We start from the raw sequence: 26,249 nt of genomic DNA, 5'->3' as shown, positions 1-26,249 counted from the left end.
AGGGACACGGGTCCAGTAAACATGTGGCCGCACTAAGTCTCCCCAAAATCCTGTCCACATCATCGGGAGTCACAGCATCAAACTCCTCCCAGATAACATTCTCAAGACTATAGATTCTATTCTATTCTATTCTATTCTATTCTATTCTATTCTATTCTATTCTATTCTATTCTATTCTATTCTACCCACAGAACCGATAGTAATTTTTTTTGAATTTTACCACTGCCCAGTCCTATTTAAAAAGAAAAAAGATGGAACTATGAGATTATGTGTAGATTTCAGGGAGATCAAAAGCACTTGCGTGCACAACCTATACCCCCTCCCCCTCATGAAGGACATGTTGTCCCACTTAGCCAAAGGCAAGGTCTTCACTAAACTAGACCTCAGAGAAGCATTTATCAAGTCCAAATCAGGGAGGGAGACAAATGGAAAACAGCCTTGAACTGCCCCCTAGGAAGCTTTCAATTCGGTTTTGCGTTTTGCGATTAAGTCATGACAACCAACACATCTTGGTTCCATGACAACCAACAATCTTGACAAAAAGGGAGAACCTAGCGTGGAAGGGGGCAACACTCTCTGTTGAGTCCTCGCACTTACGATGAGGTCTTCACACTTACGACGCGCGGCTCTGATTGGTTAAGACACACCATCCAGCCGGCGGGAGAATACTAAATCCTTATTGGTTGTTGGTTTGACAGCTATGGTATAAATAGCTGTCAAACACCTAGTTCCTTGCTCTGTTTCTCTCCATCTGTTCTGTTAGCAATAAACGTTCCTGTTTGACTTTACCTGGTCTCGCCTCAGTTACTGACCCCAGGTTGCCATTTAGAGCACTGGTGACAAAGATGGGATTCTGAGGACAGAGACAGGTGGTCAAAAGCTGAAGTCACTAGAGCTAAGCCAAAGCACTCAGCTGAGTCACTAAACGACGAGACGTCATGTTAGAGGTAAAATTCCCCTCAGAAACAGAGCCCATCCCTCTAAAGGATGGCACCTCCAACATTCGCCCCCTTCAACCAGGCTACAGAGACCTGGAAATCATATGAGGCACGGTTCGAATGTTTCTTAGAAGCGAATGACTACACGGGGCTGACCAGCAGCCGGAAAAGGGCGCACTTCTTAAATGCCTGTGGTCCTGAGATGTTCTCTGTCGCCATGGCCCTGCTAGCCCCGGTTCCAGTACAGTCGGTGCCATGGGAGGTCCTGAGGGAAAAGCTCAAGCACCACTATGAGCCCACCCCAACGCGCATCGCCCGCTGGTATGCTTTCAGGCAAAATTTGCAAGCAGAGGGAGAGTCCATTAACTATTATATCGCCTCCCTCAGAACTGCTGCTTTAAATTGCAAATTTGCTGACCTAGAAGACTCTCTACTAAAGCAGTTCGTGTGCGGTGTGAGGGACCTGAGGGTGCAACGTCACTTGCTCGAGAGTAAGGAGATCACCCTCACAACTGCCATTGAAGAGGTGCAGGTTTGTGAATTATCAAGCAAGTCCACTTTAGAGCAAACCAGCACTTTAGAGCAAACCACTTTAGAGCAAATTGCAAACCAGCGCCCCTGTCCACAAGCCCAGCACCGTCCACTCAGAAGAACTAGACCCTGAGGTAGCTGAAGAAGAAGACGACGAAGTTAGCTGCCTCAGAACTGTCAAAGGACAGGGAAACCCCCCAAACAAAGTCTTCGCGGGGTCTCCCTGTCAGGGATGCCTTATAGAGAATTAGAGTGGAATGGAGTGGAGTGGAGTGGAGTGGAGTGGAGTGGAGTAGAGGGCGGTGGGGTTGTTGGAGTGGGTGGGGTAGGGTGGGGTGGAGTGGGGTAGGGTGGGGTGGAGTGGGGTAGGGTGGGGTGGAGTGGAAAGGAATAGCATAGAGTAGGAAATAGGATAGGATAGGATAGGATAGGATAGGATAGGATAGGATAGGATATAGAGTAGAGTAGAGTAGCGTAGAGTAGAATAGAATAGAATATTCTATAGAATATAATAGAATAGAACAGAATATTCTATAGAATAGAATAGAATATTCTATAGAATAGAATGGAATAGACTAGAATATTCTATAGAATAGAATAGAATATTCTATAGAGTAGAATATTCTATAGAATGGAATGGAATGGAATGGAATGGAATGGAATGGAATAGAATAGAATAGAATAGAACAGAATAGAATATTCTATAGAATAGAATAGAATATTCTATAGAATAGAATAGAATATTCTATAGAATAGAATAGAATAGAATAGAATAGAATAGAATAGAATAGAACAGAATAGAATAGACTAGAATGTATCTATGTAGCAATGTCTACATTTACATACATATTTTCATTTAGGGATATAACAATTTTATTTTTTGTCTTGTGACTCCTGCCTTCCTGCCCCAAGAGGCCTTCACATGTACTGAAGATGTTCACATATATGACTGTCTCACTATCATTTTGAAATTAGCCAGTTTCTCTCCTCCAGATCCTAGGGGAATCCCATGGAAAAAGGAGGAGCTCACTCTGAAGGATACTATTTATCATCCCCATGATATTTCATCCCATGGTTCGGAGCCCCAGAACTCTGTGGATTGATTTGATAGCATGTTGCACTCGCTATTTGTGTCTGAAAAACATCTCCAGAAGACAGATTGGTCTGATCTACTTCAAAGATCTCCTGGCAGACAGAGGCAGCTGTACACAGAAAGAAGACAGTCATGGAAGATGTTAGTTTTCATGGAGTTGCTGTTAATAGTGATGTCTCAAGTGGTATGGAAGGATCCTAGCCTTCAATGTGACTTTCAGGAGCCTGTTCCTATTCGTCACACGTATCATCAACTTGGAGACATCAACATTGCTGGCATTATATCTGTACTGAATACATTTTCAGATCCCATTGACTTCAGTCAACATCCTTCTCGGGCTCTTCAGGATGGAACTGTGTAAGTACATCATTCATTTATTGTCAAATTTTGGAGCCTTCTGCTAAATCACATGTTGGTTGAAATGTTTTCCTCTCGTGACAAAGGCTCCAGAAAGAAGCATCTTATTTTTTTAAAATTAAAATTAGCAATTTTATTATAACACATATATGACATTTACATAACATACATGTAAGTATCTTACCATTTTTAAGCATTGTTTCATAGTCGTCTTCCATCTGTTAGTTTGTTTTTCTTCCCTTATGTCTTCATTTCTTACTCCTTCTTTTTACCCCCCCATTATCCTTCCCCCCCCAGAGATCTATATATTTTAATTATATCTTTAATGTTATACATTTCTACATTCATGTTATATACAGCTTTATTCTACTCCATACCTTTGTTATATATATATTTTGTATTTCTAATCTTCTCTCCTTATAGTTATTATTCTTTATTTCTAGCCTAAACCAATTATACCATTTATTCCACATTCTATAATAGTCTGTCTCTTCTTTTTCCTTAATTTCTTTTGTTAATCTGTCCATCTCAGCGCATTCTAGAATCTTATCTATCAATTCTTCCTCAGTTGGAGTTCTTTCCGGTTTCCATTTTTTTGCATATGTTATTCGTGCTGCTGTTAAGATGTGTAGCATCAAATATTTTGTTTCTTTGGAATATGGTTTTGTAAAAATTCCTAACAAGAATGTTTCTGGCTTCCTTTCTATTTGTTGTTCTGTTATTTGTTCTATCCATTTCTTAATATTTGACCAATTTTTTTTTGCTGCCGGACACGTCCACCCTAAATGGTAATATGTTCCTTGGGATTTCTTACATTTCCAACATGTTGCACTACTGTTCGGGTATATCTTTGCAAGTCTTGTCGGTGACAAATGCCATCTATAAAACATCTTCAGCTGAATTTCCTTGTATGCCGCCGATAGTGTTAATTTTGCATTTACTTGTCACATTGCTTCCCACTTCTCCAAATCTATTGTATAATTAAAATTCTGCACCCATTTAATCATTGTATTTTTCACTATCTCTTCCTCCATTTTATAATGTATAAAATTTATAAATTTTGCAAATCAGCTTTTCTTCTGATTCTAATATAATTTTGTCTAATTCCTGTTTCTCTCTTTGAATTTTGTATGTTTTTGTATCTTCCTTGTATCTAAATATATGGAAAGAAGCATCTTAAACGACATGCCTAGGTTTATTTTATTTCAAGTGAAATTTCAGCACCCACGTTAAGTTCAAAGTGAGACCAAATTTCCAATTATAACAAACAACATCATAACTACAGGTATGCTACAAAATAAACACTGACTTGAAATTGGAAGCACCATTTCTTAATAGATTAGAAAGCCCCAGTATCAAACTGCAGCTTTTAAGAATGGCTTATATTCAGACGGAAATTGCTGGATTTTGGTACCAGAAATCTCAAATGAGAAAGTTATCAAGGGAAATATTCCCTCCCTCCAAATCTTAGTGATAGTTACATCCTCATAAATGAAGCCATAGTTTTAGATATCAGATAGATGTAGTTATAGATATTTAGATGTGGTTTGTTATAATTGGAAATTTGGCCTCTCTTTCATATTTACGTGGGTGCTGAAATTGGGTGTTGGTTCTTACCTGATACGCCTCTTCTCTGGCGGGCGGGCACGGCAGTCAGGATGGGCGGAGACACGGGTGCGAGTTGTTAGGACCGAGTCTGCTGTCAAAGTCGAAGCCCCGCCTCCTTGCCTGCTCCGGCAGTTTTTGAGACGAGGATAGAATAGCAGACCAGAGTGTCTAGAGAGAAAAACATAAGGAACATAATGAAAGTAGAGCCCCCCCCCAGATAAAGGGATCAACCCACGGGGACGGCCCCAAACAGGGTGGGGCTGACTGCCGTGCCCGCCCACCAGAGAAGAGGCGTATCAGGTAAGAACCAACGCCCATTCTCCTACGGCGGGCACGGCAGTCAGGATGGGACATACCAAAGTCTTGAGTCACGTCGGGAGGGAGATGGCCGGCCCCGAATTTACGCGACCTGATGAACTCCCTGAAGAACTCTCCTGCCGAATGCCGCATCCGCCGAGGCGTAAGCATCCAGGCGATAATGTCTGATGAAAGATGTGGGGGAAGCCCATGAAGCACCTTGACAGATCTCTTCCACCGATGCTCGCGTCGACCAGGCAGCTGAAGTGGAGGCGCTCCTGGTGGAATGAGCCGTAACCCCTCGTGGGACCAGGAGGGATTGAGCCTCATACGCTTGGGCAATACATGCTCTGATCCATCTGCCTAGAGTGGGAGCTGTAACTTTGCTTCCCAGAGACGCCGGGAGGAAGGAAACGAAGAAGGCATCCGAACGCTGAAAGACTGCTGTACGGTCTATGTAAATACGTATGGCCCTCCGGACGTCCAACTTGTGCCATAGCCTTTCTCGACGATGGGTAGGTCGTGGGCAGAAATCCGGAAGGATTAATTCCTGGGCCCTATGAAATACGGTATTAACCTTCGGGATAAACGAAGGGTCCAAGCGAAGCACCACCCTGTCTGGGTGGATGATACAAAGTTCCTTGCGAATCGACAGTGCCGCCATCTCCGAGATGCGGCGTGCAGAAGTCACCGCCACTAGGAAGGCTACCTTTAATGACAGAAACCGAAGAGAGACCGTTCTCAAGGGCTCGAATGGCGGTCTGGTAAGAGCTGACAGGACCTTAGGCAGATCCCACGATGGAAAGCGATGTATCCTGGGCGGTCTGAGATTGGTAGCACCCCGCAGGTACTGTCGAATAAGGGGATGCTTGGAAATAGAATGTCGGGAGCCACATGACAGGACAGAGGCTAAAGCCGCCACCTGGCATCTAAGTGTATTGGGAGACAGCCCTGCAACAAACCCTTGCTGGAGGAACTCTAGAACCTGTTTAATCGAAGCGGATGAGGCTATCAGATGGCGCTTCTGACACCAGAGCGAAAAGGCCCGCCAGGTCGCCTCATATATTCTAGTAGTAGATCCCCGCCGAGAAGCCTGTATGACCGATATGATGTCGGCAGAGAGAAGGATTTCCGTCAAACGGAGCCGCTCAGCCGCCATGCGGTTAGACGGAGGAATTGGGGGTCCGGATGTTTCAGATGGCCCTGCAGAAGCTCTATCCGGTCGGCCGGTATCTGCCACGGTTGATCTGTGGAAAGGGCCCTCAAGTCCGCGAACCACGGACGACGATTCCAGAATGGAGCCACCAGGATCACTTCCGCCCGTTCCTGAAGAATCTTCCTGACGACTTGTGGAATCAGGGGGATTGGAGGGAAGGCATATAGGAGGGTGTTGGGCGGCCAATCGCAGCGAAGAGCATCTACTGCCTCCGCTCCCGGAGACGGGAATCGAGTAACGAACCGGGGTAGCTGGTGATTTGAGCTGGAGGCAAACAGGTCCACTGCCGGAAGACCGAACCGTCTCGTCACCTCCCAGAAAAGCTCCGGGTGGAGGCTCCATTCTGCTGGATCGACCGGAGCTCTGCTGAGAGAATCCGCTGTACGATTCTCTGCGCCGGAAATATGTGCCGCCTTGATCGAATTCAGGTTGCGTTCCGCCCAGATCCCCAGCTTGTAAGCCTCTCTCATAAGAGCCCGAGACCGGGTGCTCCCTAGCTTGTTGATATGGGCCTTTGCTGAGACATTGTCCGTTAGGACCAGGACATCCCAGCCCCGGACCAGATGACGAAATTCCTGAAGAGCCAGAAACACGGCCCGCAACTCTAAGACGTTGATGTTCATGGTCTGCTCTCGAGGAGACCATTGACCTTGTGTCAGGTGGGACCCCAGGTGAGCGCCCCACCCCGACAGACTGGCGTCTGTAGTCAAGATTAATCGATGCGGCTCGCGAAAACGGCTGCCCTTGTTCATTGCTGTTGAGTTCCACCAGGACAGGGAGCGAAGCACTTGAGTAGGCAGAATTACTCGACGAGCGGATGAGTCCCTGCGTGACCGTTGATATGGTAGTAGGAACCACTGAAGGTCCCTGCTGTGTAGGCGGGACCACGGGACGATTCCAAAAGTCGATACCATTTTGCCCAGGAGGCAAGACAAAGTGAGGATAGAAGTTGAACGCTGGCGGAGAACTCGGTTTACCAAAGACATTAAACTTGAAATGCGCTCAGGGGACAAAAAAACTTCCGAAGTGACCGTATCAATCACCGCTCCCAGATGTTGGATCCGGGTGGAGGGAGATAAATGGCTTTTCTTCCAATTAACTGAAAAGCCATGCTCCTGCAAAATTCTAAGGGTGTCCCCTAAATCTTTAAGGGCCTGATCCGGGGAACGGGATAAAATCAAAATGTCATCCAGGTAAAATAAAACTCTAATAGGGAGGTTGCTAATGTAGGCCATAAGGGCCGCCATAACCTTAGTAAAAACCCTAGGGGCCGATGACAAACCAAAGGGTAGGGCCCGGTATTGGTAATGATTCCCCTGATAAGAAAAACGAAGGAATTGTCTGTATTCGGGAAGAATGGGAACGTGAAGGTAGGCCTCCGTCAAATCAATAGAAGATAAAAGGTCTCCTTCCCTAATGGCCATCAGAATTGTCTGCAGAGAATGCATCTTGAACCGGCGGTAAATTAAGTGCCGGTTCAAGGCTTTAAGATCTAGAATGGGGCGCCAATCCCCCGATGGTTTTTGGACTAGGAAAAGGAGGGAGTAAAACCCCTTCCCAAATTCTGATCTAGGGACTGGTTGAATGGCCTTAGAGGCCAATAGGTGTTTGATGGCATTTCCCACTCGGGCCCTCTTAGCCCCATCCAGGGACACCGGACAACGTAAATATAATTGGGGAGGGGAAGACCTAAATTCGAGGGACAGTCCAAATCTCACCACATTTTTGACCCAATTATCCAGAATTGTGGTATCCCAAATGGATGCAAAGATAGACAAACGTCCCCCGAGGGCGCTGGCGCTGGCTGAATTAACGCGCCCTCCGGAAAGGACGACCCCGCCCTCCCCGCGGAAATCTTCTAGGGGGGTAATGGGATCCTTGTCTTCCCTGGTTATCTTGAAAGGAGGGTCCCCTGGGGGGATAGGGGCGCTGATACCGCTGATGGTAAGCGCTGCTGTCTGAGGAACGAAAGGAGGAAGGACAAAAGGGCTGTACCCGTCTAAAATCCGAACGACGAGAAAGTGATGGCAGGACTTTGCGATGGTCTCGTGTCTCGATCAGCAAGGGATCCAAGGCAGGTCCAAACAGCTTATCCCCAGCATAAGACGAAGATGCGAGGCGCCATTTATTTCGAATGTCGGCCTGCCAGTGCTTCAACCACAACAAGCGCCTAGACGTAACTGTCGAACCGATGGCCTTGGCTGAGAAGCGTGCGGTGTTTAGAGTAGCGTCCGCTGAGAACTCAACCGCTGCGACAATCTTATTAATGTCCTGGTGGGTTTGAATGTCTGAAGTCGGAATACGGCTTTGGAGTTGTTTTAACCAGAGAATAGATGCTCTATTAAAAAATGATGCCGCTGAGGCCGCTTGCACCGACCAGGCCGAAGCCTGGTGACCTTTAATCAGAGAGCGTTCAGATTTCCTATCCTCCGGACGAAGAGCCTCTTCAGGAGGACCAGATACTGGAGAAGAAGAAGTTAAGGCTAACACCGGGGCATCAACAGTAGGTATCTGTAAGAGGTTTGCATATTCTGAAGCCAAATTATATAATCTTTTATCGAGAGAATTTGGTGAGGGGCCTGAACTAGGATATTTCCACTGCCTCTGTAAGATGTCAGAAAACAATTTGGGAGCAGAGATAGTCTCTGCTGCCACAGCGGGTTCCTCGAATAGCTTAGCCGTGGTATTCGATGAGCCAGAAGACCCCTCAGCCTTAGCAGCTGGAATGCCCAAACCAGTGGTCACCTGAGCCTTATATAATAATGACCGAAACATTTGAGGACGAAAAAGGCCTACAAATGAGGGTTGATCAGGCTCAAGGCCCTCGTCCTCAGATAACTCCTGATCAATAATAGCTTCCTCCCCTAGGGAAATAGAGCCCTGGCTGCCTTGAGAAGGGGACCTTTGTCCTTCTTGCCTGTGGGAAGACCCTTCCAGGGGTAGAGACCTAAGAGAATCAGCCTGGTCCTCTAGATATTCTGATACTCGTGAGGAAGCCCTCTCCTGAAGCCCTTGGGCTATGCCTTGTTTGATAGAAGTAGCAATTAGCGCCGCTAAGGCTGGAGAAAGAACTTGGTCAGAATTAGGAGCCTGAGTTGTAACAGACCCCCCCAGATGGTCAGCCTGAGATGCCTGGCCCAGAAGGGGCTGTTCTGGTACTGGCTGAGTAGGCGCCATATCTTGACTGGTTGGGAAAACTGAGGCTGCCTCAGTGAGGGCCGTTGAATCCTCCTGGATGGATCTATCCGGAGACAAGGGAGGTAAACTTGGGGCCTGTTGAGCTCCTCCCTGGACATTTCCTGAAGAAGTTGGAACAGTAGGGCTCAAAGGAGGTCTAGGAGCGGGGGCCTGACGAGAAGAGGCGTTTTGAAAGGCCCGCTCGATTGCTTTATGCTGTCTCTCCTCATCCTTGGAGTGTTTAGATGATGAAGGAGGAGGCTTTTCTACCACTCTGGAGGAGGTTTGATGCCTGGGCCTTTTAATGCCTTGACTGCCTGAAGGCCCCTCTCCCGGATCCGGCTCCTGGGTTCTTTTTCCCCTGCTCTTGTGAGCGCGGGAAGATGACTTCAAAATGGCGTCCGCCATGTTAAAACCGGGAGGAGAAATGGCCGCCGCAATAAATTCCTCTCTGCAACCCTAAAAGGGCACTTACTGTGTTAGCGAGGTTGTTCCCGCTGTCCCCCGGCTCCTCCGATCCTGATCGCGGCTTCCCAATAAAGATCGCTATCCCGAAAGGGGATTGTACGATCGCGGCAATAACAGAGCTAAGTGGGTCACCGCCTTGCTGCAGGGCAAAGCCCGAGTCGCAGCGAACGCCGGAATTAATTGACCGAAGCCACGGCGGAGCCAGCCAGCCGATAGCTGTCCTCACGGCTGACCGGGCTTTCTGTAGATTGTAACAGGAAGAATTAATTTGAAAAGAGAAGCAATCCAGCCGTCCTAAAGGGAAAATATTCTTTGCCAAGTCTCTAGACACCACCGTCCTACTCGACCGAGTCGAAAAAACTGCCGGCGCAGGCAAGGAGGCGGGGCTTCGACTTTGACAGCAGACTTGGTCCTAACAACTCGCACCCGTGTCTCCGCCCATCCTGACTGCCGTGCCCGCCGTAGGAGAATTCACTTCAAATAAAATAAACTTAGGCATCTCATTTAAGATGCTTCTTTCCGGAGCCTTTGTCACGAGAGGAAAACATTTCAAGCATCATGTGATTTAGCAGCACGGTCCAAAATTTGACAATAAATGAATGATGTACTTACACAGATCCATTCTGAAGTGCCTGAGAAGGATGTTGACTGAAGTCAATGGGATCTGAAAATGTAAACAATGCAGATATAATGCCAGCAATGTTGATGTCTCCAAGTTGACGATATGTGTGACGAATAGGAACAGGCTCCTGAAGGTCACATTGAAGGCTAGGATCCTTGCACACCACTTGAGGCATCACTATTAACAGCAACTCCATGAAAACTGACATCTTCCATGAGTTTCTTCTTTCTGTGTACAGATGCCTCTGTCTGCCAGAAGATCTTTGAAGTAGATCAGACCAACCTGTCTTCTTGAGATGTTTTTCAGACACAAATAGCGAGTGCAACATGCTATCAAATCAACTCACAGAGTTCTGGTGTTCTGAGCCATGGGATGGAATATCATGGGGATGATAAATAGCATTCTTCAGAGTCAGTTCCTCCTTTTTCCATGGGATCCCATAGGATCTGGAGGAGAGAAACTGGCTCATTTGATAATGATGAGAGACAGTCACATATGTGATCATCTTCAAAATATGTAAGGGCCTCCTGAGGCAGGAAGGTTTGAGTCACAAGACAAAAATAAAATCATTGTATCCATAAACGAAGATACAAATGTAAATATAGTTCTATTCTATTCTATTCTATTCTATTCTATTCTATTCTATTCTATTCTATTCTATTCTATTCTATTCTATTCTATTCTATTCTATTCTACTCTACTCTACTCTACTCTACTCTACTCTACTCTACTCTTTCCTGTCCTATCCTGTCCTGTCCTACCCTACCCTACCCTACTCTGCTCTACTCTATTCTTTCCTGTCCTGTCCCGTCCCATCCCGTCCCGTCCCGTCCCGTCCCGTCCCGTCCCGTCCCGTCCCGTCCCATCCCATCCCATCCCATCCCATCCCATCCTATCCTCTTCTATTATTCATTTCATTTCATTTCATTTCATTTCATTTCATTTCATTTCATTTCATTTCATTTCATTTCATTCTATTATTTTCATTCTATTCTCTTTTCTAAATTCTATATTCTATTCTAATTTTCTACTCTACTCTACTCTACTCTACTCTACTCTACTCTACTCTACTCTACTCTACTCTACTCTAACTCTACTCTACTCTAGAATTCTCTAGTCTGGAGTGTCTAGTCTAGTCTAATCTAATCTTCCCTTCTGGATTGCCTTGTCTTGTCTAGTCTAATCTAATCTTCCCTTCTACTACACTATGCTACACTACTCCCTACCAGGGGTGAAATCTAAAAATTGTTACTACTGGTTCTGTGGGCGTAGCTTGGCGGTGGTGGGTAATGTGACTGGGTGGGCATGGCCAACTTTTTTTTAAAAGCATTTTAAGCATCTTAAAAGTTGCAGGAAAAAATGCTTTTAAAAGCCTCTGACGATCAGGCAACTCAGCTGGGATCACCAGAGGCTTTTAAAGGCATTTTTTTTTCCTACAAGATCTTCAGCCGAAGAGGTTGTAGAAAAAATGCTTTTAAAAGCCTCTGACGATCCCAGCCGAGCCGCACGATCATCAGAGGCTATTTTTTTTTTTACTTTTAAAAGCATTTTTTTGGCCAAAGAGGTTGTAGAAAAAATGCTTTTAAAAGTAAAAAAAACAGCCTCTGATGATCTCGTGGCTCAGCTGGACATGGGGGGGGGGGCGGCACAGGGATTTTTGCTACCGGTTCTCCGAACCACCCGCTGCCATCACTACTGGATCAGGCGATCTGGTCCGAACCGGGAGCATTTCACCCCTGCTCCCTACTCTCCATTTTGCATTCCATTGCATTATTTTTTTTCATCCATTCTTCCAGAAATCTGGATGCTTATTGCACTATTGGGTTTTCATATGGTTGCATTCTACTTTTGCGGATTGGTATTTGATGCAATAGGGTAGTACTTTACAAAGCTTGATTTGGGAAACAGACAAATGACAGCATGGCAAGCATATAGCAGAGTTGGGATTGGTTTACTAGCCACAGAAAAGAGGAAAAAACTCAGCTTTGCTAAGGTCCCAAACCATATTATTAATTTAAAAATTAAATAAATGGGAGCCAGAATGCGGTTTTATTTAATTCTCTTAAGAAGCTGGATTAGGGTGAGTCAGTTCTCTACTAACCAACCATTGGGTGGCAAACAAATTTAATAGACAAACAAACAAAGAAAGAAACAAATATTTATTCTTTGCCATTCTGCGTCTCTGTTTTCTTTTAACTAAAGGATGACAGAGAGGATGCTAATCAGCTAGAGATCTTTGCAGCCTTAGAAGGAGCATTTAAAACCACAGGACATCCCCTGGAGACCTGAGAAAGCATCATACCACTATAGAATACAATAGGGAAATAACTTTATTGTGACTTTGAATGTACACTAATCAGTGTACGTTAAAATGAAATTTCGTTGCATACAGCTCTCAAAGGGTCACCACCTTCAATATAGACAACATAAACATAAATAAATAAATAAATAAATAAATAAATAAATAAATAAATAAATAAATAAATACAAAAGTATGTATACAGTATATCCACATATATTGGAGCCTTGGTGGAGCAGCGGACTAAAGCGCTGTTAAATAGCACATAGCTGCCAGCTGCCTGCAATTACTGCGAGTTCAAATCTCACCAGGCTCAAGGTTGACTCAGCCTTCCATCCTTCCGAGGTAGGTAAAATGAGGACCTGGATTGTGGGGGCAATAAGCTGATTTTGTATTAAAAGAAACACCGCTTAGGGGCCCCCGAAAGCCCTACTAAGCAGGTATATACAAAAGTATGAAGGCTATTGCTTAACGCATTGTAAGCCTCCCTGAATCTCCGAGAAGGACGGCATATAAATCAAACCAATATATCCACATATATTATATGACACAGGACACAGGTTCGGATGTATGCATGTACCAATTGTTGTATTCAAACTAGTATTTTTATTAGTTGAAACCATCAGTAAAATCTATGATATTTCTTCTTTTAGAAAGGAATTTTCCTGCGCATTACTGGAATGACAAATGTTCTTAAGGCACGTATTGTAAAAATAATGCATCCTTGTTTAATGCACAGTCAACAAGAAGAAGACCAACTGGATGAAGTTTATGAAACAGATATTATTAAAAACCATTCAAAACTAACTAGTTGGAACTGAAGACGTCAATGATAACTCATTCCATGGGGTTGGATAATCTCATCTAGTGCAACCATGTGACATCATTCTTAGTTTTCCTACAGTAGCATTCTACCATCCTTTGGCTCTATATATTGTTAGAGCTATTGCTCCATGCTCCCCACCACCTTTTCAAGCCTCTCACATCTCCCAACGCTCAGACGTGGTCCCAGCCCCGTGACCCATGATGTTGGATAATCTCCCCCAGTGCAACATCATTCTTGGTTTTCCTCCAGTGGCACTTTACCATCTTTTGGCCCTTTTCAACACCCTCACCTTCTCTGTACACCAAGAGGAGTTTCAGGACTCCCCACATCAGGAAAAGGTACCCACATGTGATCCTGTCCAGGGCCTTGCCTGCTTTCTGATTCCATTTGGGACAAACGCCTCCAAAGGAGGTTGTCCATTTGTGAGAAAAACCTCCACAGAGCCATACAGCAGAATCTCCAGGATATCTTCAAGCTCCTTCTGAAACCCAAGTTAGTTGTCAAGGATGAACTATTCAAATAGGTGAGCATTGAAAAATTTCAGAACCACCAGGGCACAGTCTGGCCATGGTACAGGGATAATGACAGATTCCCCCAGCAGATCATATTACTATTGGTCTGAAAAAATAATAATATCTGGAGTATGACTATTATCCCAAGTCGTGCCTTGGATGATGTGGGGTACATCCATGGTCATCTCATTGGGGTGAGATGGTTTCTCAGATCACCTAGTTGCAAATTCCAGGCAGATCTTTTGAATTTAGCCTGTTTTTCATACGTAACCCCTACACATGTGTACACTAGAAAACTGCCAGTGTTTGCTTGTTTCAGAGAAAAACATCATAAGCTCTAACTTTTTAAATGAAAAGCTCATTTGTATTTAACTCCACTTCTTTTTCACATTCTAGTGTGCATATGGATGAAGATGATCAGTCAAGACAAATTTACAATTCATATTTAATCACATATTTAGTCAGAGCTGTCTATCATACATGAACTATGTCCCTACATCAATTTATCCTTATGCTTTTATGGTCCCCATTTATAATTGCCTTCCAGAAGGGAAAAAATTTCTGCTCTATCTTAAATCTCAGACAAAGGATGATCTTCTATATTGCCCATTGTCCTCTGGCTTAAACGTGCCAGTGGGGAAGATCTCCAACATCTACAGATAAAGGAAAAATGGAAATATTTGTTAAAACTTTCTCTTCATGAGCTGATGTTTATCATTCAGTTCAGGTCTCATCACAATAATAAAACACTTGGGAAGGAAGATGCATATCAATAATCCAGCACTGGAAGAGATCATGGAGAAGATCTCCACAGCCAACGTATATTTTCCCCTTGTGCTTAGATAGGTTGGGATAAAGCACAGCCAAACACTGCAGAAGACCAACATACTGAAGGTAATGAATTTGGCTTCATTGAAACTGTCAGGTAACTTCCTAGCTAGGAAAGCAGCAGAGAAGCTAACCAGAGCAAGGAAACCCATGAAGCCCAAAACACAGTAGAACATGACTGAGTCTTCATTGCACTCCAGGATGAGTTCTTCAGATATCGAGTGTGCGTCGAAATCTGGGTAAGGTGGGGACGTTATCAGCCACACAGCACAAACACACGTTTGAACAAGGGAGCAGGCTAGAAGAATGAAACTGACCATTCTTCCCCCCACCCATTTCCTCAATCTGGAACCAGGTTTGGTGGCCATGAATGCGAGAACCACCACAAAGGTTTTGGCCAAGACGCAAGAAACCGCCACAGAAAAGATGAGGCCAAAAGATGGCTGTCGAAGGAGACACACAATCGTATTGGGTCTCCCGAGAAATAGAAAGACACAAAGGAAAGAGAGAAGGAGGGAACCTAGAAGAAGGTAGGTGAGATTCCGGTTGTTGGCTTTGACGATGGGAGTGTCTTTGTGTTTCATGAAGATTGTGATGACTAAAGTTGTCATTAAGGAAAAGCAAAGGGAAAGAACGGTCAGACTGATCCCCAAGGGTTCTTCATAGGACAAAAAAGTGATCCGCTTTGGAATGCACATATTTTTCTCAGGATTTGGATATTGATCTTCTGGACATGGAAAGCAGTCATCCACATCTGGAAAAGAACACATCAATTGGAATTGATACAGTGGATTATAGATAGCATTGTATCTTCATGATTCAATCCCATTAGATTTGGAATTTCCTACCCTTCTCCTTTGATATTTTCCCCTCTGGACACAGACGACAAGCATAGCAGCAAAATGACTTCCCTTCTATCTTTTCCTTGCTGTATCCTTTCTCACAGGGATCATTACACAGAGATAAAGGCAATGCCTATCAGTGAATGAAGAAGAATATTTTAAGATACAGAGGAAAAAGAAAGTGCATGGAGAGATATTATTACTGTGGAATTAACTGCATAAAAATGGATTGATAAGGAGAAGAAATGTGATTACATCATTTTGAGATGTAATTGGTCTGAAATAATAACTCATTAAATATCTACAATTATTGGTATCAATGACTTTCTATATCTATCAACCCCAGTTTCCAAAGATAATTTTTGTGCTGGTGAAAGATGTTTTTTCTCAATTTTTTAATTTTGCAGTCACTAGACTGATGAAATTAATACACTGCATTGTAGCTCTTACTTTAAAACAATGCATTGTGTTCTGACCTAGGCTTCCCCAAAAAGCACAAAGCAGAATCCTGGTCCCAGCAAAACTTCTTTTATTAAAGAAACAGTGAATTCCTCTCATTCACCTTCAGCAAAACCTTTCAAGGGAGAATTTACAGTCACCGACCTTATCTGGCTTGGAGAGCTGCCAGGCCGATATCTTCAGAACTTGGCATGGGAGTCTCGGAGAGTCACAAACCAATTAGGCGAACTAATTGTCTCTGCAAACTCCACTCCACTTTTGCTTCTCTTTTATTTCCTGTGGGAGAGGCAATTCATCGTCCACCTGTGGCCTTACTCCCAAGTCAACCGTTGTTCTTTAGCTGTTCTCTTCGTCTGGCAACTCTGCACATGCGCATACTGGGAACAGGCTCCAGCTCTTCGTCTGCCTCACTGATGTCTGCCTCTGAAGGCAGATAACTCGCATCTGGCCCTGGCCAAATCTGCCTCTGACGCAGAGCACTTATCAGAGTTTTCTCCAGACTCCAGGACTGGCCCATGTTCCTCCTCAACTTCCTCACTGTCTGAATCTGCTATCAGCTCCACTGGTGGGCCACAACACATTGTTAACAAAGGGCCAAAGTAATATTCTATATTCTATGCCAGGGGTGTCAAACTCGATTTCATTGAGGGCCGTATCAGGGTTGTATTTACTTTGGGGGGTGGAGAGTTTATTTCCAGGTTGGCATGGCTAGAGTGGGCAAGGCCAGATCGATGTCACTCATTTCTGGGGCACCTATGGTGGCCTGGGCAGTCTCCCCAGGTTCCTTTTTCAGCTGGGACAACCTCCTGCAGCAATCTGCCAGCAAAAATGGGCACGGCCCCCACAAGTTCCGTATTCACTGGCAGAGGGATGGTCCTTCACTGTTTCCACGGTGGCAGATGTAAGCACCTCACAGGCCTAATCTGGCCTGTAGGCCTTGAGTTAGATACCCCTTTTCTATGCCAACAATTAGAAAAGTAAACCTTCTTACAGATAATGTTTTGCTTCCCTAGAACATTGGTATTTGCTAGTTTAGAGAAGATGCTCTAAGATTTTCATCAATAAAGATATTTTTATTCTACATAAAGGAAGGGAGACCAGTCTACATTCAAACAGCTAACCTGATTAAATCCTACTGGCCAAATGATGGAATCTACGGAAATACTGAAGAACTTGTCTGCTGGAGCTGTGGGATCTATCATCCCAACTTTGATCCTAACAAAGGACTGGTTTGGGAATGTGACCCAGTTGATAATATCATATCCACCAATGAATTCTCCCTTTTCATCAAAGGAGACCTTCTCACCAACACTGTTGTTGAATCTGGCACTTCTCAGAAAAGAATGAACCTGAAAAACAGGGACAGCCAGAGAGGGACAAAGAGAGAGAAGGACAGAGAAGAGAAGAAAAAAAAAATCATATATTCCAAATGTACATATGGATGTTTCTTTAAACAAAGAAAATATTAAAACTATTTAATATTTTAGTTCTAGGCCAGTATCATACAAATAACATAACCATCATTGCAACAGAGAGGCAGAGGTAGAATATCAGGTTACTGAAAAAAAAATTAAGATTAAGAATAGCAAAATAAGAAAACCAGCAAAAAAATTAATTAGCAATTAGTTGAATTGTTAAAGCAGCATAACTGGATGACGTCTGATAAATAAATCAGAAATACTAGGATGTATATAGCTATTAAAGTTGAATGGTAATCTTACTTATAAACAACCTTATACTTGCTGTAGCCATGCGAAAGTTTGATTTGAATTATTGTAGTTACAATTCAACAGACTAGAAGCAAGATAATAACAATATAAAACAAAATGTAATTGAAAAGGTTTATGTTTATCTATGTATATACCAGAGGTGGAGATTTTATAGTATCCTACCCCTGCCATGCCCACCAAGCCATGCCCACGAAGCCACACCCACAGAACAGGTAGTAAAAAAATTTGAAACCCACCATCTGTATATACACTCTCTCTCTCACACACAAGCAAATACACTTTCCAGTTACATTATGTTTTATCCTATTATTGTCTTATTGGCTAAAAGAATGGATAATTGTTAGACACAAGGGATTGTTATATCTAGAAGAACATGACCTGCAATTGGAATGGCATGCCTTCCTATGGTATGAAAAGAATAAAACTCCCAGATACTTTCAAAATCATTATATAAAAAACTCACTAATATCTGTATGGGAAAAAGTAAAACATATTGGAAAATTCCAGAATGGCTCTCAATGATGGAAGCCTTTACATAACCAAATCTGGTGAAGTTTGAAAAAATTGTGACATATAAAGACATTTTGAATTCTGAAGGGAAATTAAAATCAAAGCTAAAGCTTGAAGACCAGGACTTTAAATTATTATGATGGCCTCAATTACAAATACAATCTAGATATCTCCTCCCACTTATGATTGTATGACGGTAACCCTGTTGCTGGTATCCTTAAGATTTATATTGACTGTTTCCCTATGACTATCATTAAGTGTTGTACCTTATGATTCTTTTTTTTTATTTAAAAAGTTTTACAAATACATTTTCTCCCCAGTTTCCCCCCCAAACCCTCCCTGACCCTCCCTACCCCTCCCCTACCCCCATGACTTCCTCAACATATATTCCAAATCAAAATCACATTTTATAAAACTTGAACCTCTCCACCCCCTGTATATTATTCAAATCTTCATAAAATTCAATTATTCTATCCCTACATAATACATTCATTCAGCTAAAAGCTATGTGATATTTCCTAGTTTGATATTTATTCTGCACATAGTCTATCCACTTTTTCCACTCCCAAACATAAGTCTCTTGAGTCCGATCTTTTAGATATGCTGAAATCTTCGACATCTCTGCAAAACTGCCCATCTTCAAAGTCCATTCTTCAATAGTGGGCATAGCTTCATTTTTCCAATATTGACCTATCAATAATCTGGCCGCTGTTACCATATACAATATCAGCTTTGTTTCACCCAATGTAAAACCCTTAACTATACCCAATAAAAACAATTGTGGAGAAAACTGGATTTTTTTCTTCAAAACATTTTGCATAACCCACCAAATTTTTATCCAAAAAGCCTTCACTTTCTTACAAGTCCACCACATATGGTAATATGTGGCATCTAAGCAATCACATCTCCAGCATTTTGGTTGAACATTAGGATACATACACGATAATTTTTTAGGATCTAAGTGCCACCTATAAAACATTTTATAAAAATTTTCCCTCAAGTTCTGCGACTGTGTAAATTTAACATTCTGGACCCATATTTTTTCCCATGTTTCCAACATCACTGGTTCTGCAAAGTTTTGTGCCCACTTTATCATACAATCTTTAACCAATTCAGTTTCCGAGTCCCTTTCTAACAAAACATTATAGACCCTCTTAATATGCATTGTACCTTATGATTCTTGACGAATGTATCTTTTCTTTTATGTACAATGAGAGCGTATGCACCAAGACAAATTCCTTGTGTGTCCAATCACACTTGGCCAATAAAGAATTCTATTCTATTCTATCCTATTCTATATGATTTAGATGTGAAAAAGTATGACTTTTATAAAGGGCAAACACCCTTTGATCAAACACTGCTGAATTTCGATGAAAAACCCAATCAAAAGGATATATAACTTTTTACTAAATTTGAAAATGGAAAATGAACAAATAAAAGATACAAAAGTACAATGGGGAGAAATTTTTTGGCCATAATATAGAATTAGAGGAATGCCAAAATTTATGGGAAAGGAATTATTAAACTAACAATGGCAACTTCGTATAAAGAAAACTTATATAAAATGTTTTATAAATGGCACATACCACCAGCTAAGTTAGGTAAAATGTTCAAAAATATGTCCAGGAAATGTTGGAAATATAATAAAAAAACGGGCACATACTATCATATGTGGTGGACTTGTGGTAAAGCAATTTTTTTGGGGAAAAAATACATGAATCGCTAGAAAAGATGTTAGGAAAGCATGTAGATTTCAAACCTGAATTATTTTTATTAGGTATAATATTGGGTAAACTTGGTAAGAAAAGTATGTATTTAATATGCACATTTTGACAGCAGTGAGGATTATATTTTTGCCAGACTGGAAAAATGAAGAAACACCGTGTGATGAAGAAGTAATTAAGAAGATACTAGAGTATGCAGAAATGGACAGACTGACATTAAAAATTAAACAGAGAGAAGATACAGATTATTATCAAACATGGAATCTATTTTATCAGTGGTTGGAAAAAAGGGGTGGAGATTAAGAATGTAATATGTAATGTTAAGCAAACTAAATAACCAGACAACACGATGTTTATTAAGCACTAAGAAATGTAATTAATAAAAAAATCAATTAAAAATATTTCAGTTGGTTAATCCATTACTACATCTTATTTTTACACCTATGGTCAATCCCCTAGAGAATATTGTTTGTTAGAGTTTATGGATAGATAGACCTATAGATATGGTTGTCCCAAAGGTGCTTTTCAAAGAGGCCACTGGAATTTCTTGTTTTTCTTGAAGAGGTTCTGCTTCTCATTCAAGAGCTTCTTCAGTTCTAAGTGAATGGTGGGGAATGGAAGGATTTATATTCCTTGAAGTCATCTGATCATTTGCACTCTTTCTGAGAGTCATTGAGGACACTCGGAGGTCTTCAAACAAAATAAAAAAAAGTCCAGTTGCCTCTTGAAAAAGCACCTTTGGGACAACTGTGACCTGGATGCCTGAGAAGCTCCATAGACACACAGATATGGTTGTCTCCGCACTTATCTGCTTACAGAATTTACCTGCCACCACAGTTGATTATGAAACTGTTTCCTTCCCTTTTTCAGTATTGTTCTGTGTTTGGACTTGGATAAATACAGAGATTGCAAAGCGTGTGCCACAGCATAGACTGCGTTGTAAATATTATAACTCTGTCCACTGATGCGTGTTTCAAACACAGATGTAGGAAGGGTCCCAATCTTCTCCTGTCCGGTACAAGTTACCTCAGATGTCTCCGTTCTTGAGTTTGAGAAGAAACAACCAAATGCCTGTTCCCAGAAATCTTTCCGAAAATGATCGTGATGGTCATTGTTTGGACTTAGATTGTGAAGAAATTCCTGGAAATCCTGGACCTCTTTTGTGTGAACTGCAAAGGATAAAGCCCCATGTAGGAAATGGACGTCCAAAGATTTATGAATTGACATTGAAGTGTAATCTATCTCAGCATTTATAACCCAGATCTTTTGCTTCTTTGGTATGTCCTCCACTTCTGAAAACCGGAGGAAAGTTCTCAGAATTGTTATGGTCTGAATTTTACCATATACGATTATCACATTGGCTCTGCTCTTCATGAGAACATGGTATACCTCTAGTCCTTCTTCCATAACATCCATAAAATCATTATAGAAATCAATGTTTGGTAACTCTGCTATGAACTCAGTGCAGATGCCATACTTGGAAAAAGTAGGGACCACTTTCTGGACAAATTTCTCTGCTTTCTCATCCTTGGCTACAAGAATCCCAACCCAGATCCATCTTAAGTACTTCAATAGCTGCATGAGGCCCTTATGTTCATGGGATTCATCTGGAAACATTTGGTGGAAGAAAACTGCTTGAGTCTCTTTCTCCATGGCTGGAGCAGAACCATAGGTCAACTAACGGAAGACAAAGAGATGCAGATGGAAAGGTCTACGTTTTTCTTGCCATGCATATTTATGCTTCCAAACTAGACTGTGTTGTTTCTCTGTGTCATATAATATATGTGGGTGTGTAGATATATGCATATTTATGTATTTATATATTTATGTATTCATTTTTTTGGTCATGTTTATGTTGTGCATTTTGGAGGTGGTCATCCTTTGAGAGCTACGTAGGCAATGAAATTTCATTTGAATGTATGCCGATTACTGTACATTTCAATTGACAATAAAGTTATTCTTAGTCTAAGTGAACCTCTGAAAATGTCCATATTCATTCAAGTCTATTGGTGGTCTTGAGTTTATATACTGAAACATTAGTCAATTAGTTGTCTTTATTTAGAAATATCCACCCAGATGTCCCTCTACATCTTGAGGTTGACAAAAAGGAAAAGAAGAAGGTGTCAACCTATTCTCCAAAGCACCTGAAGGTGGGACAAGAAGCAATGGATGGAAACTAATCAAGAGAGAGAACCAAGTTAGAACAATTAATCAGACAAACTGCTTACCTTCACATGTTGTGGGTGCTCCATCACTGGAAGTTTTTAAGAAGAGATTGGACAACCATTGATGTGAAATGGTATAGGATTACCTGCTTGAGCAGAGGTTAGACTAGAAGATTTCCAAGGTCCCTTCCAACTCTCAGTTCAGTGGCTTGCATTGAGGAATGCTTTTCATTGCCCAATATCCCCACTATCTGTTCAATGTTATGAGTACTCATGCTGTTTTGGTAATCCTATCAAGCAAAAAATAATATCCTGGAATCTGAAAGTTGTCTCCGTTTTTAAGAGAAAGACGCATGCAGACCTCTGAATGAAATGGCAATATAACAATGAATATCTTCTGCACCTCTTACCTGAGGAACTTTGTAGATGCACAATACAGCTGCCATGTGAAGAGAGATATCTGGTCCCCCAATCACTGCAACCAAACGTTCTGGGACCCCACACTTGTAGTTAGGGATGAATTTGCCATGAGTGAAAGGCAGAAGCATTGAGGCGAAGTAAGTCCAGCTTGGACTGAAATGGCTGTTAAAAATATGGAAGCCCAACGTGACATTGGGTAGGATCTGACAATGTTTATTGATCTCTTTTAGAGTAAACGCTAAAGCCAGGACGTGCTGGTAATTCTGAAAATATATTCTGTAAAGAATAAAAAAATATATGTTAAAAAATGTCTGCTTCACACCAGGGCACCTGCAGTCCTACAGCACAACACATTTTGTGGAATGTGTCCATATCTAGAAGCATTACAATCTGATGGCAGATACAAGAGCTAGTGATATTTTGAGTCACCCTTTGACTTATTCGTTTTTTTGTTAATTTATTCATTATTTTTATATTATTTCAATGTCTGTCAGATGATGGACATGTGTTTAGCCCAAGCATGTTCAAACTCAGTTAGTGATGATTGACCCGTTATCTTTGCTTGGAAGTTGATTCAAAGCTTCTGGTACACTTTCTGTGAGGTAATATTTTCTAACATGACTTTTGAATTTCACTCCAGCCAGTTATTTTTGATTTTTGCTTAATATTGAAAACACTGCTTTCCAAATCTTATTCACACTCTTAATTTATTTAAAAGGTTCCATCATGTCCCCCATTTCCCTTCTGTCCTTCAGGCTATATATAATCATAAGTTTATTTGTCAAGCATATATAAGATAATAGGTAAAAGTATAAACATAATTTGAATACATGAAAAGAGTTAGTAAAAAGGAATATTAGGACAGGGATGGTAGGCACGCTGGTGCACTTATGCACGCCCCTTACAGACCTCTTAGGAATGGGGTGAGGTCAACCGTAGACAGTTTAAGGTTAAAGTTTTGGGGGTTTGGGAAAGAAACTACCGAGTCGGGTAGTGCATTCCAGGCATTGACCACTCTGTTACCGAAGTCATATTCAGTTCCTCCAAATTCTCCTGATATGTTTTGTCCCTCAGACCCTGCATCATTTTTGTTACTCGTCTCTGGACTGACTCAATCTTATCAATATTTTTTTTTAAGTGAGGTGTCCAGAACTGGATATAGGATTCCAAATGGGATTATGACTAAAGCCCTATATAATGGGATTAGAATCCTTCCTGTTCTTGTTCCTTCAAGTGATGCATCCATCTTTATTATTTAGCCCAGATCCTGGAAAATGCAAGGCAAAATACTAGTGTGTGTGTGTGCGTGTGCGCGCACAACATATATATATATCATTTTCATTTAACGACCCCATCATCCATTGTGGGGTGGATTCTGGGCAATTGAATGGAGCTAGCAGAGTGTTTTAATGGCTGGCTGCAGAGTTTTGTTCAGCAGATATATTCTCAGTGTGCTCAGAGAGAGAAATATCGGCCTCTACCTAGGATCAAACACACAGCCTCCTGATTGTGAGACGAGAGCTCCACCTCATTTCTATCACAAAACAAACTCTGGCTTCAAATTGGAAGCATAGTTCTTAATAAATGGCCCAATATTAAACCACAGCTTTTAAAAATGGCTTATATTCAGAAGGAATTTTGAGAATAAATTGATGGTGTACTTACACAGCTCCCTCCTGAAGTGCCTGAGAAGGATGTTGACGGAAATCAATGGGATCTGAAAATGTAAACAATGCAGATATAATGCCAGCTATGTTGATGTCTCCAAGCTGATGATACGTGTGACGAATAGGAACAGGCTCCTGAAGGTCACATTGAAGGCTAGGATCCTTGCACACCACTTGAGGCATCAATATTAACAGCAACTCCATGAAAACTAACAACTTCCATGAGTGTCTTCTTTCTGTGTACAGAAGCCTCTGTCTGCCAGGAGATCTTTGAAGTAGATAACACCAACCTGTCTTCTTGAGATGTTTTTCAGGCACAGATAGGGAATTCAACATACTTTCAAGTCAACTCACAGAGCTTTGGGCCTCCCAGGCATAGGATGGGAATATTATGGGGATAATAAATAGTATCCTTCAGAGTCAGCTCCTCCTTTTTCCAAGGGATCCCCTAGGATTTGGAGGAGAGAAACTGGCTAATTTCAAAATGATAGTGAGACAATCACATATGTGAACATCTTCAGTACATGTGAAGGCCTCTTGGGGCAGGAAGGCAGAAGACAAAAATAAAACCATTATATCCCTAAATGAAGATACATATGTAAATGTAGGCATTGCTCTATAGATACATTCTATTCTATTCTATTCTATTCTATTCTATTCTATTCTATTCTATTCTATTCTATTCTATTCTATTCTATTCTATTCTATCCTATCCTATCCTATCCTATCCTATCCTATCCTATCCTATCCTATCCTATCGTATCCTACCCACAGAACCGATAGTAATTTTTTTTGAATATCACCACTGCCCAGTCCTATTTAAAAAGAAGAAAGATGGAACTATGAGATTATGTGTAGATTTCAGGGAGAATCAAAGTTGTTTGCGTGCACAACCTATACCCCCTCCCCCTCATGAAGGACATGTTGTCCCACTTAGCCAAAGGCAAGGTCTTCACTAAACTAGACCTCAGAGAAGCATTTATCGAGTCCAAATCAGGGAGGGAGACGAATGGAAAACAGCCTTCAACTGCCCCCTAGGAAGCTTTCAATTCGGTTTTGCGTTTCGCGGTTAAGTCATGACAACCAACACATCTTGGTTCCATGACAACCAACACATCTTGACAAAAAGGGAGGACCTAGCGTGGAAGGGGGCGACACTCTCAATCGCCGAGTCCCTCTGCACCTCAATACTCCATAGAAGCCAGGATGTCAAATCGGCAAGCCACTTTGGATTCCTAAAAACTTTACCCTTAGTGAGGAAACAATTCTGGTGCCTGGCATGAAGAACGTTGTGGACAGTTATGTAAAAAGCTAAGTTGGAGGGAGTTTTTGCGATCCATTGGGTCACCTCAGGGCCTTAGCTCAGCTTTCCATCCGAGTACCAATGGTGGGGTGCTGAGACTTAATGCCATGGTAGAACTATATCTGAAGTGCTACATGAACTACCAACAGTCCAATTGGGTGGACCTCCTGCCATTCGCAGAGGTTGCTTACAATAATACTGTTCACAGAAGCACGGGATTAATCCCTTTCAAGGTAGTAAGTGGTATGGACTTCGTACCAATGCTGAAATACCCAAGGGAATCCCTCCCTCCTCAGTCAGTTTGATCGATTGGCTGTCAACACTAAAAGCAGCATGGGAAAATGTCAAGAAAGTGCTAGCTAAAGTGGCACAAACCGATAAGCAACAGGCCGAGCCCCACAATGGCCATTCCAGTTGGGGGAGAAGGTCTACCTCTCCACCAAATACTTAAGTTTGAATATCCCCAGAAAGAAGCTGGGACCTAAATTCATGGGGATGAGATGTGAATTCCTGCACTGAGGAATTCAAACCTCAGTCAAAACAAAACACATCCTAGCTGGACAAAGTCAAGGCCATCACAACAGAGACCCACAACGGCCGGAGGGAGTGACTTCTATGGCCCATGAAATTGTTTGCTGGTGAATGTGACTGGTGACA

The 26,249-nt window shown here is 42.1% G+C and overlaps 1 protein-coding gene across 1 annotated transcript; it reads right to left on the bottom strand.

Annotated features, from left to right (window-relative positions):
- Positions 1–13,189: 13,189 nt before the first annotated feature.
- LOC132712022 (vomeronasal type-2 receptor 26-like) lies at positions 13,190–24,472 on the bottom strand. Its single transcript, XM_060692293.2, has 6 exons — positions 24,288–24,472; positions 22,613–22,898; positions 20,863–21,714; positions 17,195–17,422; positions 15,621–15,747; positions 13,190–15,526 (listed from the first exon to the last, which is right to left on the bottom strand). The coding sequence occupies exons 1-6, from the start codon at positions 24,470–24,472 to the stop codon at positions 14,628–14,630; spliced, it is 2,577 nt and encodes an 858-aa protein (XP_060548276.2). The 3' UTR covers positions 13,190–14,627.
- Positions 24,473–26,249: the final 1,777 nt, after the last annotated feature.

The sequence above is a fragment of the Pantherophis guttatus genome, chromosome 4, assembly GCF_059756535.1.
Source record: "Pantherophis guttatus breed Tessera chromosome 4, ASM5975653v1, whole genome shotgun sequence".
In the NCBI taxonomy this organism is placed as follows: domain Eukaryota; kingdom Metazoa; phylum Chordata; class Lepidosauria; order Squamata; family Colubridae; genus Pantherophis; species Pantherophis guttatus.
The sequence above is the reverse complement of the archived record's forward strand: the minus strand, read 5'-3'. Positions and strand labels throughout refer to the sequence as shown.

Coding starts and splice junctions, on each gene's coding strand:
- LOC132712022 (XM_060692293.2), bottom strand. CDS start 24,472: ATGCCTCAAGTGGTGTGCAAGGATCCTAGCCTTCAATGTGACCTTCAG. Junction 22,899..24,287: donor GCACTTCAGGAGGGAGCTGT/GTAAGTACACCA, acceptor TATTCTTTACAG/AATATATTTTCAGAATTACC. Junction 15,527..15,620: donor GAAAATATCAAAGGAGAAGG/GTAGGAAATTCC, acceptor GTTCTTTTCCAG/ATGTGGATGACTGCTTTCCA.